The sequence below is a fragment of the Euleptes europaea genome, chromosome 7, assembly GCF_029931775.1.
Source record: "Euleptes europaea isolate rEulEur1 chromosome 7, rEulEur1.hap1, whole genome shotgun sequence".
Lineage (NCBI taxonomy): Eukaryota > Metazoa > Chordata > Lepidosauria > Squamata > Sphaerodactylidae > Euleptes > Euleptes europaea.
Window position 1 is genome coordinate 1,251,165 of NC_079318.1, and position 25,474 is coordinate 1,276,638.

The window sequence follows — 25,474 nt, forward strand, 5'->3', positions numbered from 1 at the left end:
ATAAAAAAAACGTAAATCTGGTCAGGCATGCAGATCAACTGTATCCTGCCAAAAGAGGCCCTGAACTGCTATCGCAGTACATCTTCCGCTAGAGCCCTGGACCAACTGCCCAAGTATTTACCTGCTACAACAGTTCTTAGAGTCAATCATTATTCATCACTGTTGCAAAAACTGCTGGGAGTCAATTTTTTTGGGAGGAAGGAAGACATCAAATGGCTTTTAAACCTACTATTGTTACTTGAAACAATAACTATGGAACTACATAATACAGTGAGTAGTGGGGGAACACTGTTTTGACCTTTGTTATAGTCAACACTAAAATTTTGGATACAATGGCATTTTATTCAGGGATTCCATACATCTGGCCAATATTCCACTCCCGCACACAAGGAAGTACATAAAAAGTCACACCCTGTTTATGCTTATGCAAAGCCAAACATGTTGTGGGAGATCTGAGAAAATGCATCACTGAACTTCACCTGCAGGGAGGTACCAATCTGCTCACAGCAGCAAGGGAGGGAACTGGGTATTTAATTCTTTCGTCCTGTGCTGTAACGTTGTAAATCACACCTCCATCCTCACCTGCACTGTGGCAGTGGGGTGCCTATCGGTTTTATTCTCAATAGCTGTTTTATTTCATTTTCATTTTTCTTCAATTACGCCTGTTTGTTATCATTCAAGCCTTTCTGTAATGCCTTTAAAAACAGTCAAGAAATGTGTTGGAACTGTACATTATTCTTTAATTCTTAAATGTATGTCACAATGGATAGCTTTAGAACAAGCTAACAGTACTATATGTAGTTCAGGCATATGCAACTGGTACAGTTCAGTAGTACATAACACTAAAAACAAATGCACTGAAGACTGGGAGTTAAGTTACTAAAAATAAAAGTATGAACATTTAAAGTGGACTGTTAAGTACTGCGTGTTACGTTGTGCATACTAGAAGGAATGAAAATCCACCAGATACATGATGATTCCATTCGCGATACATGATAATTCCAATCCAGATTATGAATACACATACAAGGATCTTGAGAAACACCTCACTGAAGTCCCTTGCCCCCCGCCTACGAGGAACTTCATCCTGCCACACAGTCTTTCACAGCACCAGCTCTAAAAAAATCTCCATCTGTACACAAGGCCACCCTAAAATGGAAACGACTGACCTCCTTTCCCCAGGGAGAAGGCCAGGCTCAGTCCCATAATTCACCCTGCCTTTCCTGACGTATATAAAACTGCTAAAAGCTAATTTTCACATTTTGGTTTTGGTTCAGTGATATAAGAATCACACGAAATCTTACAACTGGTCTGTATAAGATCAACATTGGCATTTCTTAAACATAATAGCTGTTCCAACATTTTAGAAAAAGAGAAGATTCTATGTTTAAAAAAATTAAACTAAAATAATATTTAATGTTGTAGAGTCACTCCTTACAGACTTAGGAGTCGATGCAGCCAGTGAGCTGAAGTGTTCTTAAACAATGGTAAACAAACACTGGATTAAAGTGCAACAGCATCTCTGTGACAGAACTCCTGTTCTGTGCTGCAGGAACGCTCCAGTTCTTTGTGGAGATCGAGGGATTCTTTTTGGAAAGGTCAGGTGTGCTTCTCCCGGAAGTCAGTGATGGCTTTCCACAGTGTGCATAAAATCCCACCTCTGTAACAGAAAGTCACAGTGGATCTTTTTCTTACAACAAAACAGGTTTTGGACATTCTCAAGCAGTAGCAAAACACCTTTTAAAAGTTCCCCATAACAACAAAATTCATGTGATATTAAAAAATTTTGTAGTCACTTGTTAATATTTAATATTGTTAATATTTTAGTGTAAAGTAAAAAGTGGTGCTAAAACAATATACATTTTTATTCTTGACAATGCAGGGTTTAAATCTGAATTACACGTGTGGAATATGCAAAAATCTCCACAAAGTTAAAATGCTAATACAGATATCTCTGTATTAACTATTATATGAGGAATGAGAAGGTGTGGGAGAAGGAAAGCAAGTCAGATACTCTTATTTTTATTTTATGAACAACACCTGGAGGGCCAGGGACAGCAGGATAATACTTGGATGAAAGACCACCAAGTAAGACCAGGGTTACTATGCAGAGGAAGGCAATGGCAAACCACCTCTGTTCATCTCTTACCTTGAAAATCCCCTGACAGGAGCTGCCATAGGCCAGTTGCAACTTGACGGCACACTTTTGCTCTGACCTGGATGGCCCTGGCTAGCCCAGACTCATCAGATCTTAGAAGCTAGTCTGGATCAGCTCACTTTGATGGGAGACTAGGGAAGTCCAGGGTTGCCATACAGAGATAAGCAATGGCAAGCCATCTCTGTTTGTCTTATGGAATCACCATAAGTCGGCTGTGATTTGATGGCTCTATCCACCACCAACAACAACAACTGGACAGACAGGGAGGGCTGGGAACTGAGGATCATGTGGGATCCCATGATGCATTTAATACATGTACATGCCTGAAGTAGGTATAACATAACAACAAAGACAAAACAAAAACAAGACCCCAAACATCATTCATGTGCAGAATTTAACCAAGATTTTTAATTTCCCCCCTGACTTCCATCAGTTTTTTTTCTATAAGTAATGTAATGGTTAGAATGTTGAACTAGGATCTACGAGACATGGCTTTAAATCCCCACAGTGCCACAAAGCTTGCTAGACCTTGGGTCATTATACTCTCTCAACCTCACAGGGTTGTTGTGAGGATAAAGTGGGGAAGGGAGAACAATATATGCCACTCTGAAGTCCTTAGAAGTAGGGCAGGTTAGAAATGTACTACATAGATAGACTGTGTTTGTTCCAGTTAACCATGGGATAAATTATTCTATCTGTATTGAAGACAAAACTAATGGGATCAACCTGTGACTGATAATGATCAAGCCTGTCAACTGGATTTTCTAGTAGAATTTTCTAAGAATGGCCACAGCATAACAATGTTAGATTATAAAATAAGCTCATGTAAGGAGAGAGTATTGTGCAAATTTTGCCTGTATGTATCTTTTTTTCTGTTTAAACAGTCTGCTAATCACATTATTGCTAAATATATGCACTGGTTTTACTTTAGCTAACGTACATACTTTTTTTTAATTTTAAAAATTTATTTTTACATTAAAAAAACCACAAAAACTCATACATCATTTCAAACAGTAAATCCATATAACATTTCAGAACAAAAAACCCTTAAAACATTCCGAAACTAATAAATACTTTACATATCATTGTCTCCACTTTCTAAACCTTTAAACATATTTTCCATTCTGGAGATTATTGGATTCCATATAACATCAAAATCTTTAATATTTTTATTGATGTAACAGCAAGTCAGTTTAATTAATATGTAGGTCTCTTTAACTTTATCTATCCCATTATTTAAATCTGGAAATTTGTTTCCTTATACCTTAACTCCTTTTATTGCACAGTTACTTTTTATGGCAGTAGCTCATGGTTCTAATGAAATGGCAAATAATAGGGTAGACAAGGGACATCCTTGCCTAACCCCTCTTGATATATTAAGAGGGGCAGATAATTCACCATTGACTTTTATTTTTGCATGACAATTCATGTAAATTATCTCTACCCATTTCTGAAGGTTTGACCAAAACCGAAGATATAAACGGTCTCCTTCAGAAACTTATGTTCCATTCTATCAAAGGCTTTCTCCACATCGAGGAACAAAAGGGCTGATTTTAGTTTGTACTTCCTAATTTTTTTCAATTAAGTTGACTACTTTCCTTATATTAGCTGTTAATTGTCTTTGTGGGATAAACCCATTTTGTTCAGGGGAAATATATTTCCCTATAATTTGTTAGAAAGAATTGTGGTGAGTATCTTATAATCTGTGTCTAACAAACTTATCGGTCTATATGAGCCAGGGGAAGTAGGATCTTTATCTGGTTTCAAAATGATGACAATGCCACTTTCAGACCAAGAATCAGGGAATTCTCCATTTTTGAAAATATCTTTTATTGCATCTAACAGCGGATTTTTAACTAATTGAAAAAACTCTTTATAAAAACTCTGAAGTAAAACCATCTGGGCCAGGTGCCTAGTTTACTTATAACTTGTTGGCTACAAACTCCAGTTCTTGCAAACTAATATCCATATCCATTAATTCCTTGTCTTCCTTTAATAATTTAGGAATTTTGATTTTCTTTAAAAAATCATCAATTGCTCTTTTGTTAAGTTGTTCTGAGTTATATAAAACCTGATAATATTCATGAAAGGTTTTTATAAATTTTTTTTTGTTATTGTGGCTCAGTTTGCCATCACCTAATTTAGTTTTTGTTATATTTTGTTTGGCTTTAGCTTTCCTAACTTTATTGGCTAATAACTTCCCTGCTTTATCCCCATTTTCAAAGTTTTTTTGTTTTGTAAATAGCATCTTCTTATAGATAGTGTTAGTGTCCATTTGACCTAATTTCAGTTTCTCCTGTTTGATTTCTACCAATAATTCTTTAATTTCTTTTTGTGCTGACAATCTAACACCTTTAATTTTTGTAAACAATTCTGCCTGTCTGCATTTATTACTTTCTTTAAATAGGCTGATTCACTTATCACAAGTCCCTTAAAATATGCTTTGGCTGCCTCCCAAATTCTTAAAGGAGAACATTCTGCATGGTTGTTTATTTCAAAATAAAGTTTAAGGTCCTTTTCTAATTTCCCTTTACTGTTGTTCAATAATTCTTTATTTAATATACAAGAACCTTGGTTCCTATATTCAGTAGTCAAACTTAAATAAATTGGAGCATGATCTATAAATCATATTACCTATTGTGGCATTCTTAACATAATTTGTATGAAGTCCAATAAATAAGGATGCATGATATCAGTCACAAAACCTTGTAAATAGAAGTTCACGGTAGTGATTGTTTGTAAAAAGAACAATACGACCTTAGGAAAAATCAGTACTTTGTTATCTGTTTTTTAAAAAGGTAAAATTACCTGAGCCTGAGGCATTTTAGATCATCTCGTGTAACATAGCAGAGAATGTCCATTAGTGTGTAGTCTTCTGCTAAAAACTAAAGCAAGAAGTTTACAATGCAACTTGTGTTGGCTATGCCACCAGATATCCAAAGTTTTAAACATTCCTGACCAAATAATAATTTATTAGTATAAGAAATGCATATGTGTCAAAATTTTCACTTAATATAGTATTTTTTATTGCCAAAATAAGTTTATATACTTTTGGATGGTCTGTACTTGAAAATCAAAACGTAAATTCATGTGGTTATCTGTGACAAGGCAATATTAACAACAGAATTAAGTATGCTTAAATAAACTGAAATCAATTGGCTTGTTACAATTATTTCTGCTGGATTATGGCCAACGTATGGTACAAAATACTTAATTCTTCCATAGCTTCTCTCTCACTCTCACTCTCTCCATAATAAAACTGAGGTAAGAACCAACAATAAACAAAGGGGCACCAGATATCCTACCTACTGGGAAGTAGCTGAAAAGGTGCTATGAAAATTTAAATTAGAGAAACTCTTTAGAAAACCTATTGTGTGTGTACATTTTCTCCTTGAGCAAATGTTCATCAAACAGCAAGTCAGGTACATGGCTCTGGCATAGCCCATCTACCCTGTGAAGGCAACATGCCTCCCCAAGAGTGATTTGCTATCTGTATTTTTATTCAGAAACATGCCTCCTTGAAGAAACTACCACCGTTCATGTTGTCTCAGTCTCCTGAAGAAAGGAACAATGTAACTTGGAGGTGGAGTTTCCCTGTAAAAATGTATTGTGCAAACTCATCTTTAGTTCTATTCCTGAATCTATCTGTATTAACTTCTGATTTGTTTTAGGATGTGTGCCCAGTAGCTGCTATGTTCCCATTCTGAGTCTCTGCCAAAAATACATGTATATATTCTGTCTGAAGTGTCCCATACTCCTGCCCCATGAAGAGTCACTAACATAGCACTTAATAAATCTGCAAAAAGCCAAAGGTACAATATCACAAAGTTATTTAGAACACTTTTTACAAAACCTGAATTTTAGAATTTTTCTAGCATTCTGCTCTAAAAATGTTAAAGCTGACTTCATCACAATGATTCTGGGCAATTACCAGAATAGTTAATGATTATTTTAAAGACCTATAAATGTGGGATGTTAGTACCCAATGTAAAGCTATAATGAAATCATTTGACAACCCTCACTCAGAAGTCAACAGACTGGATCTTTGAGACATCTAAAATTCGCTGCTATAGAGATAACATGGCATTGATATACTTTCAAATACATGTCATGTCCAGTTAATTTATTACTTCCTCACTACAGTGACATGTAGTTGAACGTTCTATCCAGAATGTAGCCCACAATTTGTTAATTATTTTTACTTTGACCTTATCTACTATCTATCTACTGGTTACTTATTTATTCCTTACTTTTATTATTTTCATAATATCATTTCTGTATAGCTTGTCTTTTCTTGATTTTAGTCCATATTCTAATTTAGGAATATATGTCTATAATTTAATTATATATTTGATTTTTCAGCTTGTCAGTAAAATTCATTCACGTCTTCTTCCACTGTCAGTCAGACCCTTGTATACTATTAACTAGGAATCAGAGTCCTTTGGATAGTTTCTGGATCTCACACTATATAAAAAAGAACTGACACAAAACATGCTGTCAGAGTCAAAATACTTTAATATGACAGGTTAGATCCAGATTAAATTGGCACTTTTTCAACAGATTCCCCCTTCCCACTACAGACTACCCCCGGGTCATTCCTGTATCCCAAAAGCAGCATTTTGTGAGGCTGTAGTGGGAGGGGGGAAGCAGGGAAATTCTTCTGTTCAACTGATGGAAAATTCATTCTGAATCACAGATTTCAGTGCAGCAAAGACAGATGGACTTGATTAAGTACTTCAGAGGTCACAGTTAAAAATGCTCTGATAAATCTGAAAAAATTATTTGAGTTCACTGTTCTTGAAGGTCTTGATATTTAAGCGTGAGACACTTGATAAGCAAAACCTCTTTGAAGGAAGCCTTATAGTTCAATGGCAGAGCATACAATTTGCATGCAGAAAGTTTCAGGTTCAGTCTGAAGCATCTCCAAGTAAAGGACCCAGGCACAGGACAACTACTACAAAGTAGACAGTCATGAGCCAGGTGTCCCAAACATCTGACTGAGTATAACATGGCTAACAACCAGAATGTCTTTTGACATAATTTATTTATATCCTGGAAGAATAGTACTCCTTTTTACATTGTCTGTACTTTCTTCATCTTTATCTCTTCACAACTGTGGCTAAAATTAAAGGTTAAAGGTTCTTGCAGTTTGGGCACTGAGCCTTAGGGTTTGAGGAGATCACAAACCAAACATACCTAATAAAATATTTTTCCTACCCTGTTTATGGTTTCTTCATCAGCACCATGAACTCGCAGCCAATTAGTAAGATCAGGATCTTCAGATCTTCTGCTAGTGGTGTTAAGGTGGGAGACAGACAAGCCAGGGATATCTAGAACAATTATTTTGAGACAAATTAGTCCCTTTTTATGATTACAAAGAACCATACCATTTTCACCCAGGCTCTCAGATACAAAATTTCACACCATACGCCCTGTAATTATAAATGGAAGGGTCAAGTGACAGATAAAAACTATGAATGTCAAGACTGAGTTTTTACAACTGATAAATTGAAAAGGGATGAAAAGATAGGCAGGGCTTCTATTACATAGCTGACAGATTCAATGGAGTTCACTTAGAAGAAACATTTTTGTTCATGGCCCTTCTGTAAATAAAAAATTATTGGCTAGATATTATTTTAGCAGTCTGAATAGTCCAGACTAGCCTGATTTCACCAGATCTTGGAAGCTAAGCAGGGTTGGCCGTGGTTAGTACTTGGTTGAGAGACCACCAAGCAAGTCCAGGATTGCTATGCAGAGAAAGGCAATGGCAAACCACCTCTCCTCATCTCCTGCCTTGAAAACCCCTTGAGGGGCTGCCATAAGTTGGTTGTGACTTGACTGAATGTTATTATTACGTAGTATTTTACAATTTACTGTGAATGGTTATAAAAATTGCAAGTAAAAATAACAGAAATTGATTCAACCAGCCATGAAAAGGAAATGTTTACATGTGTAAGGAAGTATAAGCTCGTTCTTTGAATTAAATATAGATTACTGCTTGTTAAGAGGATTGTTATCTGAATGGACTTAAAGGATTCTGACATGTACCCCAAGCTTTCTGTTCTCAACAGCCAGGTGCTACTGGGCAATCAAGAGCAGATTATAAAGGCAACGGCCTTCCCTATTGTCAGGTGCTCCGGACACACACCATAGGAGGGCTTTATGGCCTCCTTCTGGGTTCCCTGGTGGCATCTGCCTGGCCACCATTGAGAAAAAGACTAGACAGATCCTTCAACTGATCCTACCAAACTCATCTTATGATCCCATATCAGAGCCAAGATATAACAGTAAGGATCTTTTCCTTTTGGGAAAAAAATGTATTTATTTATTTGATTTTCACCCTGCTCTTTTCTGACTGAAGTGTGGCTCAAGGGTTTGACTTGAGATGTCAAAAAAATTACAATTTAAAATCGACAACTCAATACAAATTCATACATAAAAATAATAAACAGGGCTGTTTAGCTTAGAAAAAATAAGAATATATAAATATTCGTATATATATAAATATACATAAATCCTGGTTCGAATGAGATTTGAATTTGGAGTACATTTGTTTGACTGCAACTGTAACAGTACCTGAAATAACAGGTGTGATATGGACATACAATACTCTTGTTTCAAAGGACTTACTACTGGTTAGCAAATGTGATAAAAGCCTGGAGACAAAGTGGCTGAAAAGGGGGGCAAAGGGTGTGTGTGCCTAGAAAGGCTCCAAGTGTACCAGCCTGCCTTTGAAACAAATTTCTGCTTTTATGGAACCATTGTTTTTGAAGATTCCAGTACGGCACCTATTGGCTGAGTCCTAAGCTTCAGGTTTTTGATTTCATGTTCCTTTTCTTCTACTGCTTGATGCAGCAAGGTCTGAAATTCTTTTTCCTTCTGCACCAGCTCTTCTAGTAGTCTGTTAGGGAAGACGGAAAGAGATGGGGATAATTAAACTTCACTATGTTTGCCAAGTGCCTGTTAACATCAGTAGAAACTACAAACCACAGTATAGCTTTAGCAATTCCCACAAGTTATTTCAATATATTTGCACACTGCTCGTGACCAATAATACTACAAAGCAGAGAGTATCTGCACTCTAGAAACACAGGAGATACCTGTATGCCCATTTCTACTGAAACCTACAAAACTTACTTCCAAGTAAATACATTGACTGTGTAGTTTCTATCCTGTTACTGCTCCAGGAAATTCTAATACAATCAATCACATTGAATTAAAAAAAAAAGTCAGGTAAAATACTCTCTAACCTCTTCAACAATTTAAACTAAGAATTAGCAACCATAATTAAGTAGCATACTCAGCTGCCTACCTAGACAACAGTATTTAACTATCCTTAATGACGAGCTGAGACAAAGCTTGAAGTGGGAGCAAAAAAGAAGTGGATGGTTTTGCTTCAATGTCCACTTCTCAGTGTCCACTTCTCAGATGTGGGCTAAAACAGCTTCTTGAGGGATCTGCCGTGGGGCCTCTCAGAAGCCATAAAACGCAAGTGGGGTGTTGGGGTGGACCAAGCAGTAAGCTGATCCCCCTCTGTGGTGGTAGCAGTGTGGGAAAACGTTGCTTGACTGGCGGTACATGGAACAGCCTAGCGAACACCCAGAGGAATCACTTTGGAGGATGAAGGTGTAATTGTTAAAGCAGAAGCCTGGGGCCTAACTACCTTCATGGACCTGGGACAGGAACCCTTTGAGAGATTCCATTAACCTTGACCCTCATGGATAAGGGATTGGGATCTGACACGCCTCCCTTGAGCACTAAAAAAGGCTTGGCAAGGAGGAGCATGAGCCATACCAATCAGATTACTATAAGAATTGTAGAACCTGTACCAGGCTGTATTAAATACTACATTATTTGTGTGTCGATATTATAATTGAAATACAAGACCCACGGTGTCTTCTTGAAATTTATATTAAACCACATACAATAGGAAGTGAACAACCACCTGGTCAGAGTTCTTAAAATATATTATTATGTTTACCATTGGGATGTGGGTTTCAAGCTTGTATACTGGTGACCACTGAAGACCTCAGTGGCCAAAATGTGTATGGTCTTTTGTCGTTGATTGTGAGTGCATGCTTCATCAACTTTGTATAATACGGTTTTTTTTAAAATCTCAGCAAGACTTAGGTCTGCAGTTATTTTAATGAAGCTTATTTTTCAGGCCCTTTGTTTTCAATTATTAATCTGTGCTATACCCAATAAATATTTCTTTTTGTTTTCCAATTTTGTTGTCTTTAGCTCAACCTCTCAGGCTTTTCTGTTGATTTCTGGTTGACTTTATTCCCCTTTTTCTTTTGTCGGTTTCCCACTCAGAGCCAGGGCAGCCTTGCCTGTAAGATCAGGGATGTACAAAGAGAAGAGGCCTGGCTCTTCTGCACTCCACCCATGGCCCACACTGCAATCAGGTTGGGAATGGCGTTTTGGCCCGTGTACAACTGCAGTTCCCCTTCTGATCAATGAAAAAATAAAGCTGGCCCTTTTATTATCCTAGTTTATGGTGTTGGCTCTCCTTATTCTGGGTCTGCAGGTAAAAGGAAGTGGGGTAGTTTTGCTTCAAAGTAAGCCAAGAGGCTGAATGTAGCTCATCGTCCAGCCATCATCTTTGAATCTATAACTGTGTATACTATTTGTTAATAAGCATGATTTAGGTATTCCCACTTGAAATAATTGGTCAGTTATCAGTCAGTCCCAAGAGCAGACTTACCACAAGTGATTTCAAGTCAGCTGTCAGTTATGTCAAACTAAGGTCATGCTGGCAGCAGAGCAGCTGTACTGTATTAAGACAGTTGTAATATGACTGGCAGATATTAACACAGATCTATAAGGAAGACTTTTTCCCCCTTTCATTTTACTTTTGCTTAACATCTAGTGTATTTATCTTTCTTATCTTTACTCTGCTGTCTGACTTATGAGGAATATATGTGTTCTAGTTAGTGCTAGAGGCAGATCCAAATATGCTGGCTTTTATGTGTTTATATATGTAATGCTGAAAGGTGGGTTGGTATCATTAAATTTATTACTTCTAAGTAAGAGAGAAACAAGCACTAACTCCTGCAATACTATCCAGATAGGCATAACTCCTATTAATTTTATGTGATTAAGAGTTATCAATCAGGAATTGCTAAATTCTTGATTTAGTATTCTGAAGATCCTATTATTTTATATGCTGACATTTTTATAATTATTTAGCTCCTTGGATTGATTCTTCCATTGTTTAAGTTAAATGGAACATAAACAATGTTTTCTAGGTAACTGTGTTATCCAGACATTCAGTAGTTTGAAAATTAAAAAGATACAGGGACTGATGCTTCGATTAAAAAAAATTGTATTATTTAATCACAAATCACAAGTGGCAGGAATTTAGCAACCCTTTCTATAAAGGCATTTAAAAAGTTTGAAAACTCTTTCCCTGACTCTTTCTTTCCCTGACTTAGCTAGAAGCAAGGCCACACATGAAGCAAGCCTCTGTAAACGACAAGTGTGGGTAGTTGAATTATGCAGGCATCCCTCTCTGATGCAGCACTGGAGACACGATCCTCGTGATATGTTTGGGAAGAAGAATGGACGTTGACGGCTCTGAGCTGGCCCGAGAGGACAGTGTCAAGCTATGCAATCATGTGATGCAATTTATTTGATAATGCATTTGATCTGACATTGATTTGGCCTTCCAGAGAACTTATTCTGCATTGCAAATTACTATTTATAGGTTAGATATTTCACAATGTTGGTGTTGCACTGTAAACATAAAGAAAATTCACTAGGTCTCCAGCTACTAAGAGAGGGCCAATATGGCTCCTAAGGGAGCTGATCCTGCAAGTTGATTTTAATGGTCGCTAGGTCCCATTGGCCGATTGGGACACCACCACAATTTTTAGTTATTTTGTTGTTGTTGTTGTATGCATTGATTTAGCATAGTTTTATTATATATATTTATTATTAATCCAGAATTTTATTAACCTAATATTTCCTTTTATTATGTATCTGTGGTATCCTTGACAAGTTTGTAATGGCTTATGGCTAAATGCAAATAAAACCATTCATTCATTCGGATATTAAGAGTTACCTATTGGTTTCCAATTTTAGTCTTCCAAGTTGAACATTGAGGGATCTCTGGGCAGCTTGGGATTCATGGGATACTGTAGAGCTGAGGGTGCTCACACCTGAGGTAGCTATGTTACCATCATCTAAAACAAGGCAAGGTGGCTGAATTGTTTGGCTTGGATGCTGCCCCTCATGCTCCTCTTCACCTTCAATGTCATCCTGATCGGCTGTATCACTTTCCGATGCTATACTGAAGTGTGTCCTCAGTTCTGTTATGAAAGAAAATGTGTTTTTAATTATCAGCAATTAAATCAGAGACAAGTATTATGGATTTATAATCTGTGTCCTCTAAATGTTGTCTTTCTGGACAACATTTGTAGATGATGGGTTGCACCCATCCCCAGAATGACATCAACATGAGAGGAGGAAGAGGAGGAGGAGGAGAAGAACTTGGTGGTAATGTAAAAAGTTTTAAAGGTTTTGGATCGAAGTTCACCAATGAGTCCTCCCTCAAAGGCAAAAACAGCCCTGGAAAAGGCCCTGCCCCTCCTCCTGCCTTTTGCTGTTTGAAATCAAGGCTTAAAAACTTGCAGTATAGTTGTGGTTATCTAGCAACTGCTACAGTGGCTACTGAAAGGGCATTCGGTTCTTCAAGGTACAGGTGCTGCTTCTATTATTTTGGAAAGGGGGTGGATTTTAATCTCCAGATGTATTTTTAAGGTTTGTCAAAAGATCTATCTTGTCTGTCCACAGAATTAGCCTTGTTGAAAATTAGATACATTGAATACTGTAGGCATAAACCACGTATTTCAAAGATATATTTGTTGTTTGAATGACAATCATTTTGGCAACAATTAAAATGCTATCTGTTTGATGATAACACATTATTAAATAGTTCAGTGTTTTCAATTTAATAAAGTTTAACATGATAATAAAAAATTCCAGGAATCCTATTGTATAAGACTGTTTCTATCCAAATAATACATTTGTTTGTTTATTACAACAGTTGCTTTCCAATTTCAACTTTTAAGTTCTCATCTGATAAGACAAAAATAATGTGCTAAGTTAGCATAGGTTGCAGCACTTTGCATCTCTCTCTGTCTTATGTAGTGGGTATATTTGCAGTTTTGCTTGTAGAAAACAAATACAATGCAATCCAGGTATAAATCTGCTTAGAACTGCACTGTAGGATACTTATAATTTTAAATTCCATAAATATGCCAAATAGTACAATTTTATATGTGGGTGTGTGTGTAAAGTGCCGTCAAGTTGCAGCTAACTTACGACGACCCCTCATGGGGTTTTCAAGGCAAGAGACTAACAGAGGTGGTTTGCCAGTGCCTTCCTCTGTATAGCAACCCTGGACTTCCTTGGTGATCTTCCATCCAAATACTAACCAGGGCTGACCCTGCTTAACTTCTGAGATCTGATAAGATCAGGGCCATTCAGGTCAGGGCACAATTTTATATGCTAACTAAGATATGAATAATGTATTTTATCTTACTAAAGCAATAAAATAACTTTATTTCTCACAGGAAAATAATTATTACATATATTTCAAATTCCCCTAAAATTTCTGGTTTTCCCAAAAAAAGAGGGTTTTTTCATGACTTCTAGAAATTTTACATTGCCAGTCTCACCTGGAACCAGAATTGTAATGGCAGTCTGCACGGCTTTGCGAATTATGCTGTCCAAAGCAAACATCCAATGTGGCTTGATATTGTGGGTTCTGAGAACTTTATTTACCTGGAAAGAAACACTGCAGTTAGTACATTATTTTGGTGAAAACATCATAATCAGATAAAAGAAATTTAAGGTTGGGTATACTGTATCTTTCCCTCCTCTGAGTAATTCTATTGCTACCCAGAGGCCAACGGAGCTATATTGTTTGGAAATGAGAAAGGAAAAAAATCTTTTTGAAGGCTAGAAAGAAGACAAATTAGAATATACTTAAGCTTTATATCCCTGCAAACAACTTAATAAACAACAAATAAACTTAAGCTTATATATTTCTGCAAACAATTGGTTTGTGTGACTTGTAATGTAATGAGACTCTTATTCCCTGACCTGGATGGCCCAGGCTAGCCCAGTCTTATCATATCACAAGCTAAGTGAAGAAGTTCAAGCTTGCTACACAAAGGCAGGTGATGGCAAATCACCCTGAGTGTCCCTTACCTTGGTAACCCTACAGGGCCACCATAATTCTGCTGCAACTTGATGGCCCCTTCCACCACCAACTGACCTTATGGTGGTCTACTGTACAAAAGATTAGGCTGATGATTTATCTATCCTTTAGTCAACTGGATTAGTATAATGATTATTTGATTACACTGAAATAAAAGTCCATTATTAGAACATTAATATGGGTCCCTTTTTGAGATACTGAAGGTAGTATAACAAAGTAAACCTACCTATACTCAGAGAGAAATATAATGATTCACATATTCTCTCTTCTCCTTTCTCAGCTCCATTTCCCTCTTTGGTTTCCTTGCTCATGTTAAACTATAGTTTGCATCCAAAGCAGAGCTTAGAAACCAGCTGAAACCGGTTGAGTGCTATTCTTTGAGAGATAACAATGGTTTCTGCAAACAACTGGTTTTCGTGACTTGCCAATTAATGAGAACCAGAAAGTTAGAAACAGCCTCAGTGTTCAAGGGGTGAAGGATGAAATTCCACCATTATATCTAAAACAGGCCAATATTTAATATTTTCTAGTACAGCAACAACTCTAAAATTAAAATATCTACAGAAAGCAAACAGTATACTTACTGCATCCTGGAAACCAAAGAGTACCAACTGAACCTGGCTGATGCTGTGACTGTCAAAGTCTAACTCCAGTTTCAGCTTTGAAAGTGTACTTGCAATGATTTTGCGATCAGTTGACCTGACAAATTCTCTTAGGCTGGCAACTAAAGTTGTGATGTGTTCCCATTTCAGTTTAGGCTCTTCAGCTCCCTAATAGAACAATAAAGAGTATCTAATTTCAGTTATATAATCACAAGGGAATGAATGAGGAAAATGCACGATTCGCCTAAGCACTGTTGCCATGCAACATCCATTTACACATTTCAATGTGGTTTCCACAAGAAAGCCTATTACAAATGCTGCAGCTGGCTAATAAATGGGTGTTAACCCCCCCCCCGTGTTCTCATTGTTGGGTGGCATATGAAACAGAAATTATGTAGCCCTTGATCGGAGGGCCATCCAAAGGTGGAGGAGACAGGGTTTCATAATGATGTAGCAAGGATGGGATAGAAAAAGTTTAATTGGCAGCAGAGTGTAAAGATAAGGTCAGCAGTACAAAAGAGACTTTGTAGACAAAGTGGATATGAATGTTCTAAAGAATATAGGTTGATTAACAGTCTTATGGAAGGCTGTTGAAACCATCATGAAGCATGGTTTTTAAAAGCCACAAAAAATGGAAGTAGAAGAATAGGTTAATATTGCCAGTGATCATGGAAAGGTGGATCAATCCAGAAGGGGGGGTGATAGTTACGCAGCACCAGGGATGGTGTCCTTTTGCACAGCCGCCTGAGCGGCTTGCAGCGGCACAGAGGGGAATTAAAAAGAGATTTCCCCCCAGGTACACACCAGCTAAAGGAGGCGTTCCTGGCCCAAAATTTGTGTTTGCTCCACAGAATATGTTACTCTTTTATGCTTCTACTTACTTTTTTCTCCATATCGCAATTTCCCCCCAGAAAATATTTATTAAAAAAAGTTTATGTTCTAGAGAATTAAAACTTAGCTTACATGTGAATCAGAACTGTCTGCATATTTAGATAAACATTTCACCACTATAAACATTTCCAAACCCAATCTCATTTAATGCTTTCTAACTTCCTGATTGAAAACATGTACACGTGAATTATCACGGTAAAGCTGGCCCAGTCTTATATATGACTTGTGATGTGCTTGCAAAGCAGTCTAGAGGACCTACATATTTATTTTAATACATACAGTCCAATGTTAAATTTGTATTCCTTTACCTGAGCTAAGGCTTCCATCAAGTTCCTCACCACTTTATCTTGGTCTTCTGTTAAAATCCTGTGAAGTGTGGCTCTCCGTTCACTATCTTTTTTAAGCATGAAGAAGCCAGAATCCTTCTCCTCTGGTGAAGGAGGAGCGCTGTGGTCCTCAAAATTCTCATCTGGGATGCTGATTTTACAAAATATGGTGTTAAAAATATAATAAAAACAACAACCTGTAGTTTAAATAGTTCTTTCTTCATTTATAAACTAACACATATGAGTTACCTTAGAAAAAGAGACCTAAGCCCTTTTGCGTCTTTTTCTCCACAGGACTTGGCTCTCATTTTAAATGAAAATGGGTCAAGTTTTAATTCAGTGTCAGGTGAAACTGAACCATATTCACTGCTACTGCTTGTATCTTCTACCAGAACAGGAACAGGCAAAGATATGCTTCGAAGATATTCTGTTCATCAAAGGGGAAAACCCAGAAAATTAATGCAGTTTAGGTCTTACACAGAAATTGAAATTATAATAATCACTGGATATGATCTCTTTATTTAAAATTTTAGCATGTATAATTATATTCTCTAACATACAACATTACAAAACAGATTGCAGTTAAAACAAATGGTCCCAAGGCAATCAAACAATGAGAATGTGAAAAGCTTGCTCAGTGTCATTTATTCTGACTCGCCTTGATTCACTCCTCTTATAAAGAGAAAGAGCTGGATTCAAGACCAGTAGCACCTTACAGATCTACAATATTTTTGGGGAGTAAGCTTTCAAGAATCAAAGCTCTCTTTGTTGAAAATACTGTCGAAGGCTTTCATGGTCAGAGTTCATTGGTTCTTGTAGGTTATCCGGGCTGTGTAACCGTGGTCTTGGTATTTTCTTTCCTGACGTTTCGCCAGCAGCTGTGGCAGGCATCTTCAGAGGAGTAACACTGAAAGACACTGTCCTTCAGTGCTACTCCTCTGAAGATGCCTGCCACAGCTGCTGGCGAAACGTCAGGAAAGAAAATACCAAGACCACGGTTACACAGCCCGGATAACCTACAAGAACCAATCTCTTTGTTGAGTATCTGATAAAGGGAGCTTTGATGCTTGAGAGCTTATACCCCCCCCCCAAATTTGTTGGCCTCTAATGTGCCACTGGACTAAAATCTAGCTCTTCTACTGCAGATCAACATGGGCTCCACACCTCCCCTGAAACTATTATGTAGAGAAAGGTTTTTCTCAACAGCTGCTACTAGAGGTGTCAAGGATCAGGCCTGGAATTTTCTGCATGCAAAACTCAATGCTCTACCAATTGAGCCACAGCTGTTCTCCAAAAATGAGTTTGTGAAGAATTATTTTTACAAATAATTCTTAGACCTGGATCCTGTGGTTACATAAAAAAAAGTCCTGCTGCATTCAGATGGCAAAGTTTCAAACCTGAGCAGGCTAAATAAACTCAATAGTTAATAAAGAATTTGGTTTCTGTGACCTCATTGACGAAGTTTGTCATTGTGGTAGCTTGTGAGAAAATAAAATCCCCAATATCTTAGAACATTTACACATTTCATGATGTGTAAGAGAAAGACCCAAGGGTTAACCTTACCATTTGATCCAACTGAAAGTGCTGTGAAAAAAGGGGGAAAAGGAAATGTTAAAAGCAGTCAAGGCTTATGAAGCATAGAAAAACTAACATTATCAATTACTTTTTTTAAAATAAAAAGAACAGAGTTTCATATGCAATGTTCTATTATTTTAAAACATTATGAACAAGTGTCTTTTAGGATAAAGTTAGTCATGACTCACGGCTGAGCTCTGAAGAAACCAGGCAAGTGAGTTAGTTTGGTCTTATGCCCCTCTTTTTTTTTTTTTTTAAGAATTAGAAAATGGTAATGAAGCCTTTAAAACATTTGTTGGATAACTTTAAAACTAAATTCCGATTCATAGCTGAAAGCCACATTTGTTTATTTATTTATTATTTTAGGTATGCTAATGCAATCTCAGTTGTATTTCTGCTTTGAAGAGCTGTGATTGGTGGCTATGTTAATTACTACTCAAATGACCTTAAGTTCTCTCAGCTAGACCTAAATATGTCTTTACCTGTTAGCTTTGATTGGGACCTTCTTTTTTTGCTTGTGACTTTTAAGAACTCATCAACAAGAAGCTCATTAGCACAGGTTCTCTTGTCTGGATCTGGCTCAAAGCAGCGTAGTAGGAAGGCTTTTGCCTCTGCTGACATGGATTCAGGAATCTCTGGGTGTATTTTGAACATTCCAACCTAATAAATATAGATGGAGAAAAAAACAATCAAAATTAAATTCACAGAAGGAACTGTATGGAAAATACAGGAGAATCCATTCCAGATAATATTCATTCACTGCCAATTGCCAGTTTCTTCTGATTTTCCCCCATTCTCTTAGAGGCTCTTGTAGAAGAAATAGCAAGAATTTTAAAAGGCAACTAGAGAAACATTTAAGTATTACATTTTCTTCTTCTATTTTTTTATTCAAATGAATCACTACCACAAATGCATTATCATGGCCAAATAGCAGTTACGGTTGCCACCCTTCCTACCTGCAGATGCCACCACCATTTTAGAGACGAATCCAGCCACTTAAAAATGCTACAATGGCCCAATCCTGATCAGACTTGTGGCACAGTGAAAATGAACAAAAAAAGGGGGGGGGGGGAGACAGAAACTTCAACCAGTTAACAAAACAATTAACCAAAGAGGTTGAAAAAAGAAGAAAACCTTGTATATAGAGATGTCAAGGTCAATTCCAAAAACCTAAAATTATATTAAATCAAAATAATCTTTAATCAAATTGTAAATAGTAAAAACTGTGCATAAAAATCCATCAACTTTAGTTACATGTAGATAACTTCTCCAAATGTAAAAAGAAATTGTTTGTAAAATTACACTTATAGACATGGGGATGTCAAACATTGGCAAGCATCCTTCCCATGACTAGGTACAGTTATTAATAACATCAAATACATGTACACTAAATGCATTTTGGCCATGAGGCCTTCCTCAGAGGTTTAAATTTGCACAATACACACCATGCAATGTATTTGTTAAATTATAACAAGATATAATTTCTGCTTTTCTGGAACTGACCTTGACATTTCTACATACACGTTAGTCTTCCTTTTTCAACCTTGTAATGCGTTGGGACCAGGGGATTGTTTCTCCCCCTGCGCCTTTTCAAGTGCTGAAATGATTAGGATCAGCCCCTCACAGCATTTTTTAAAAGGTGTTGGTGGCCATGGGTAGGCCCTGTGGCTGCCGTAATGTCTAGCTTGGCCCTCACTTTCCCATTAACCGGTGTATCATCTCATGCATCTTCTCCAGCTCATGCTTTTAAATAGATGAAATAATTGTCTTCTTTGATGACAAACTATCTATGTGAATATAATCTAACCTTAAACATGGCTGCCTGTGGCTCGCCTAGTTCATAAAATGGAGGTTTTCCTGTGGCCATTTCGATAATAGTGCAACCCAATGACCAGATATCAGCTGCCTTCCCATAGCCTCTTGGTCCTTTATCAATGATTTCTGGTGCCATATATTGAAGAGTACCTATTTAAAACAAACATTCATTTCACTCAGGCAAGAAGCTTTAAAGGCAGTGGCTAAAAATGAAAGAAGACAATGAAATCCTTAGTCTTCATAAAAATAGTTCTAAATGATATGATATTTTGTATGTATGTACATAGCACTTTAGATTATTCAAAGCAATTAGCATACATTATTTGTGTATTTCTTTAAACATCACAGTAGTAGTATTTTCTCTGTATTCAGGGAGGAAGGGAGGAGAGGCTGAAAGTAGTTGTCTTAACACCGTTTGAGCAGTACATGGCACAGGCAAGATGAGAATCATGGACTTCTTATTCATAGCTCTCAGCCCATATCAAGGTTCTTATCATGCTTTGTTCAGAGGTATTATTTTCCAACAACTTAACACTGTTGAATCAGTAAAGGTAAAAGATGAAAAGATGGCTCCTATGACTTTGTTCCACAGTGGAGCCTTCCCTCTGGTGCAAAAATCTTTTACTGGGCAGAAGATGCATGTTTCGCTGGGGGAAGATGTTTTGGACCACAGAATGGCTCTGTCATTTGTTGAATTCAAAGGATCCAACCCTCTGTTTTCTCCAGTCCAGCAAATCTGTTTTCTGTACCAGCTCAATGTGTTGACTAGAACCTAGTGTACAGTCTTAAGACTGACATCTTAACAAGTTCCTAAATGTTTTTCCTTTAGTAGGAGGAAAACATACCAGTGAATGTTTCAGTACATGGGTTTATTCCAGCAAGTCTCTTTGATGTTCCAAAGTCTGAAATCTTTAGCACTCCACTGTATGTGTTAATAAGAACATTGTCACCCTAAAGGAGAGAATATCTGGGATAAATATATTCTCTAACATACAATATTACAAAACAGATTGCAGTTAAAACAAATGGTTAAATACATCATAAATTATACAAAAAAAATGAAGAATTGAGGGTGTTTGTAACTCTCCAGTTGTTATAATGGTTCATCTCTGAAATATTAGTATCTCAAGCTACACCAAGCAAACAATGTAACACCTCCTACCCCCAAAAAACAAGCTACTTCAAAGTTTTTATGAACAATTTGTGGGACTGAAATTTATTAAGAGTTTGCAGATTCCCTAAATTCTGAAGTTTCAGCATTTTCTCATTTCTCACTTTGTCTTTCTTTTATGTAAAATAATGCCTGAGAAATATTATGCTTTTCATGAAAATTCAGCTTATGTGAAATATTTCATGCATATTTTAAAATATAAAAATGTCTCCTTTTACAGTGCATATGATTACATGGATCACCTGGAATCACCAATACTGAAGCAAGTTGGTTTGTACCTAAATATACACTGGACAGAGGGCTTGTTGTTAAAATGTGCAAGTAAAGGCATTTTACAATTGACCCTTCTGATTCATGTATATTTATTTATTTACAATATATAACCCATTAATTGGTTCTTGTAGGTTATCCGGGCTGTGTAACCGTGGTCTTGGAATTTTCTTTCCTGACGTTTCGCCAGCAGCTGTGGCAGGCATCTTCAGACTCTGGAGATGCCTGCCACAGCTGCTGGCGAAACGTCAGGAAAGAAAATACCAAGACCACGGTTACACAGCCTGGATAACCTACAAGAACCAATGAACTCTGACCGTGAAAGCCTTCGACAATATTTTGAACCCATTAATTAATTGCTAATGTTCCTGAATGGCAAACCATCCATCTTAAAAGAATACGAGTTCAAGACAGTGCATTAAACAAAGCTACTTGATGCATCCGTAAGACAGAAGAGATTTGCACTAGTCCAACATTTCACCCAACTGATTTCAGAAAAAGTCTGAAAATTGAATCTAGCGTCCCTCTACTCTGTTTAATGGCTTTTTAAATCATTTTCATTTTGACCCATAGAGTCACTCTTCCTTTACTCTAGCATAATTATTTTTTTCCATGTAATCCACACATAAAATTCATAGCAAACGTCTCACCTTTATGTCTCGATGCACGATTTGATTATCATGGAGGTATTTTAACCCTTCAAGAATCTGTTTGGTATAAAAACCAATAGTCTGCTCATTATCTTTTAATGGCCCCCATTTTGATCTCAGAAGAGCAGAAAGGCTACCTGTGGGGAAAGTGTCAATAAAAATGAAATGATCACCACCATTTAGTTCAGGCAAATAGTTTCTACATCTTCATTCATAGGTTACAAACAAACGGCAATTTATTCACTGAAGGAAACTAGTTTCCTGCTCCTCTCATAGCAAGACTGAAGGGTTCCTGGCTTTGGAAGCTTCCAGCACAACCAAAAGTTGTGACATCCAAATTCCAACATTTTTAAAACCAGGGTTTGTTTCTTGCCCAGACTCGGATTCTAAGCCAGAATTCGATTTCTTCCTGCACGAGCAGGAAGAAGTTGCTTCAAGAAGATGGAGTTCAAACCATTTACTGTAGTACAGTCCGCATGACCCTGAGGACATATTAAATGAGAGGGGAAAACATTTGAAGGAGAATTTCCCATTTTTTCTTCAGGGATAGATCACAAGGCCATTTTTCTTCAGGGGTAGATCACTAGGCCATATTATGAGACTGCTAGAGAGTCTGAGAGAAATAATTCTCTTCCAATATTACTTCCAATATCAGGCTAGCCTGATCTCGTCAGATCTCAGAAGCTAAGCAAGGTCAGCCCTGGTTAGTATTTGGATGGGAGACCACCAAGGAATACCAGGGTTGCTGTGCAGAGGAAGGCACTGGCAAACCACCCCTGTTAGTCTCTTGCCATGAAAACCCCAAAAAGGGGTCGCCATAAGTTGGCTGCGACTTGAGGGCACTTTACACACACACACAGAGTATTTAAAAGGCCATCAGACAGTTGGGTTTTATTTTGTGAACTTCTTTCCTAAGATATTCTCTCTCTTTTTTAGAAATTAACCATCAATAAATCTAATATATGTGAAGACTGGAGTACCACTACAGCTCCAGTATGCTACTAGCCAGGAAGACTGTGGAGAAAGGAGCATTTTCGTTTTGTGGATCTACTTTCTTCCCTTGCACAAGTCAGTATAACCAAATGGGAGGATTTGTTCCTGACTGAAGCAAGACAGTGTTTAGATACATTAACTGTGCTCATACTTGGTTGCCACAGGTAAAATTTAAACCTACAGCTCTGGAAATGACCCCGTGGAGACTGACTGTGGCACACCTCCACTTCTCCCCAGTTTCTTCACTTTTGGGTTAGAAGGGGAAGCTCTCTCTGTGTTAATGCTATTGGTCAAGAAAATTAGGGAAAATACTTTGTCAACATATCTCAGTAAAGATAACACATGTAACTTCCTCCAGTGTCTGAAGTAAATGTAAGTCTTGTGATCTAAATTTTTTTCTTGCAGAAGAATATCCCAGGAGAAAGCTATGTATGCATTTTTAACCTATAATCTCTTACCGCCTGGCACCTGTTCCATGAATATTTTAATGAATCCATCTTCACTAAATGAACCAAGGTACTGTACAATATTTTTGTGCTTGAGGTGCTTATGTAAAGCAATTTCTTCATGCAACGGCTGAGAATATCTGAAAGAAAAGGACAATTTAGAACATTTCCATCAATTTTGTTCACAACAGGTGATTCTGTGCAATGTAAATTATAAATACATCCTGTGACAGCAATTCTGATAATGCCTACTTTAAAATAAACAGGCACAGGAAATTGCCCAGGCAATGTTTGTGAAAAGAAAATAAGTTCCAAACGAACTGATAATAAAGAACAAACAAGCAGGCAGAATGCATGAAGGCTAAATAAATCAACTGTCCCACCGGCACAGAAAAATAAAACTCAAATGTATCTTTTTGGCTGGATATCCAACATAAATGAAAAGCTTTTAAAATGGGAGGTTTATAGGAAATGTCAACCATGGATGTTTGCTTTAAGTGCAATAACATTTTTCTCTTCGTAGAGAGGTGTTCAGTTTCCAGTCACAGTCTACTCACGTTTCCTATCTTATCTGGCTGTGCATTTCACCGGGCTATATTTTTTTTCTTGCAAAACTGACAATATGCTGTTCTGATTACAACTTTGAGGCTGAATTTGAAAAAATTACAAATGAATAACTGCTCATGTGGACAGTGTATCATTCACTCCGATGCTACATTACTCAAGTGTATAGACCACTTGTGCGAACATATTTTCTTTCAATGCAAAAAAGCTACCAATGGCTTAAGAGACAAACAGCTCGTTACTGAAGGGGGGGGCGTAACTCCTTTGGAGCTGGTGTGATCCTGCACCGGCCAGGATGCCACCTTAATCTGTGATAAACACACAAATACACTGGCGTCCAGGTGCCCCCCCCCCCCCCGCCAGTGCAGCCACACCAGCAGGGAAAGCCTGCACTGGCATGGGGGAGGTTTTCCCTGGGGTGGAGCTGTTTGCCCCAGAAAATGCCCTCTTTAACAACGGCAGGGCTGTGCCACCTTTTTTGATCTATGTTTATGGTCTATGTTTCTATGCTAGGCTATGTTTTGCTTTTATTTATTTATTTTTGTAAACAGGATCTCAAATAAATGGGTCTCTAGTTTCAAGTCACAGAAATCAGGGTCACGAAGTCTCACTGTTATTGTTTTAAGAAGTCTGTACCTTCCTAATATTCATGTTCAAAGGCTAGTGGGAGAACATTTTAATCTTCCTGAACATAATGTTATAGATCTCAAAAGTAACTGTTCATCTCCCCAAAAAAACCCACAACCCTTCAAAGGGAGAATAAAGCATGAAAGTTCACAATTAGAACTCACCAAGAGTCTGAACACTACATCTTCCCCTGGCTTAAACAGAGGCTTGAGGTTTCCTTACTCACTGTAACTGCTAATAGCACAACAGGACCCACACCTCAGAAACTGTGAGGGTCTCTGTGTATGTGTCTCTGCTTCCCATCACCTGCTATCAGTGAACTCGTAAAAGCAGTTCACACCTTCTGGTCTCAGGCGCCAGGCCTGATTGCCCCATGTATCTTCCCCCCCGCTGTTCTTCCTGTCAGTACTCCCTCAGGCCGATGCGGCCTTGGAAGTGTGATAGCTTCACCAGACTTCCTGGGACTCGTCTGATGTTTTGTATTATGCCAAGCTTGTAACTTCCCATAACAATAAGTGTGAACCCCAGTGCCCCAGTGCCCTGGAGTCAATATATTCTGTAAACCCGATTAGCCCCTCACTTGCAACTTGCTACCTGTGCCTGTCTCATCTCCTGATGTCTTCAATAAATCCTTTGTTTCTTTATCAACGTCTGAACATTTGATTTGGAGAAGTAAACTCAGAGAGAGGGGATCTCTCACATTAAGTTGCAAGTCTTTGCCTCTCGAACTGCTGCTGTACCTTTTGGGACAGAATGTCAGGCGATGAGGAAAACACCCCTACTACCCCTGACGCACCGGACGGACCGGTGGTACCGGAGAAGCCGGATCCCAAGGAGGAGGGTGCCAAGCCAAAGAAGCCTAGGGGTCCCATCCCCGACCAAGGCCGGGGACTTTTTAACAATTGGCTGGACTCCCCCAAGGGTTGGTCTCTCTCCCGAACCGCGGCGAAGGATCGCCGTTTGGCCTTCCCCAGCACGGGACTTGAAGGGGACCCGGCGCGCAAGGAGGCCCTGATGGAAGAGGAACGCAGGCAGTGGCTGGAGGATCGCCAAGCCATGCAGGAACAGATGGAGTCCATGCGGCGGGTGATGGGTGAGATGGCCGCGGCCCTGGACGCGTTGAAAGTGCAACCGCCTGCCGGCAACCCCCCGGACGG

The 25,474-nt window shown here is 38.0% G+C and overlaps 1 protein-coding gene across 1 annotated transcript in view; it reads right to left on the minus strand.

The window, feature by feature from the left end:
* Nucleotides 1-1,464: 1,464 nt before the first annotated feature.
* MAP3K5 (mitogen-activated protein kinase kinase kinase 5) overlaps nt 1,465-25,474 on the minus strand; it is a 124,920-nt gene continuing 100,910 nt past the window's right edge. Inside the window, exons 16-30 of the mRNA XM_056853832.1 lie at nt 23,139-23,266; nt 21,688-21,824; nt 20,442-20,547; nt 19,589-19,746; nt 18,264-18,441; nt 17,770-17,790; nt 16,456-16,633; nt 16,189-16,357; nt 14,972-15,157; nt 13,843-13,948; nt 12,225-12,471; nt 8,947-9,059; nt 7,376-7,488; nt 4,967-5,043; nt 1,465-1,660 (exon numbers count right to left, since the gene is read on the minus strand). Coding sequence (XP_056709810.1) covers nt 1,600-1,660; nt 4,967-5,043; nt 7,376-7,488; nt 8,947-9,059; nt 12,225-12,471; nt 13,843-13,948; nt 14,972-15,157; nt 16,189-16,357; nt 16,456-16,633; nt 17,770-17,790; nt 18,264-18,441; nt 19,589-19,746; nt 20,442-20,547; nt 21,688-21,824; nt 23,139-23,266 — 1,978 coding nt within the window. The 3' untranslated portion in view covers nt 1,465-1,599. The remainder of the gene's footprint in view (nt 1,661-4,966; nt 5,044-7,375; nt 7,489-8,946; nt 9,060-12,224; nt 12,472-13,842; nt 13,949-14,971; nt 15,158-16,188; nt 16,358-16,455; nt 16,634-17,769; nt 17,791-18,263; nt 18,442-19,588; nt 19,747-20,441; nt 20,548-21,687; nt 21,825-23,138; nt 23,267-25,474) is intronic.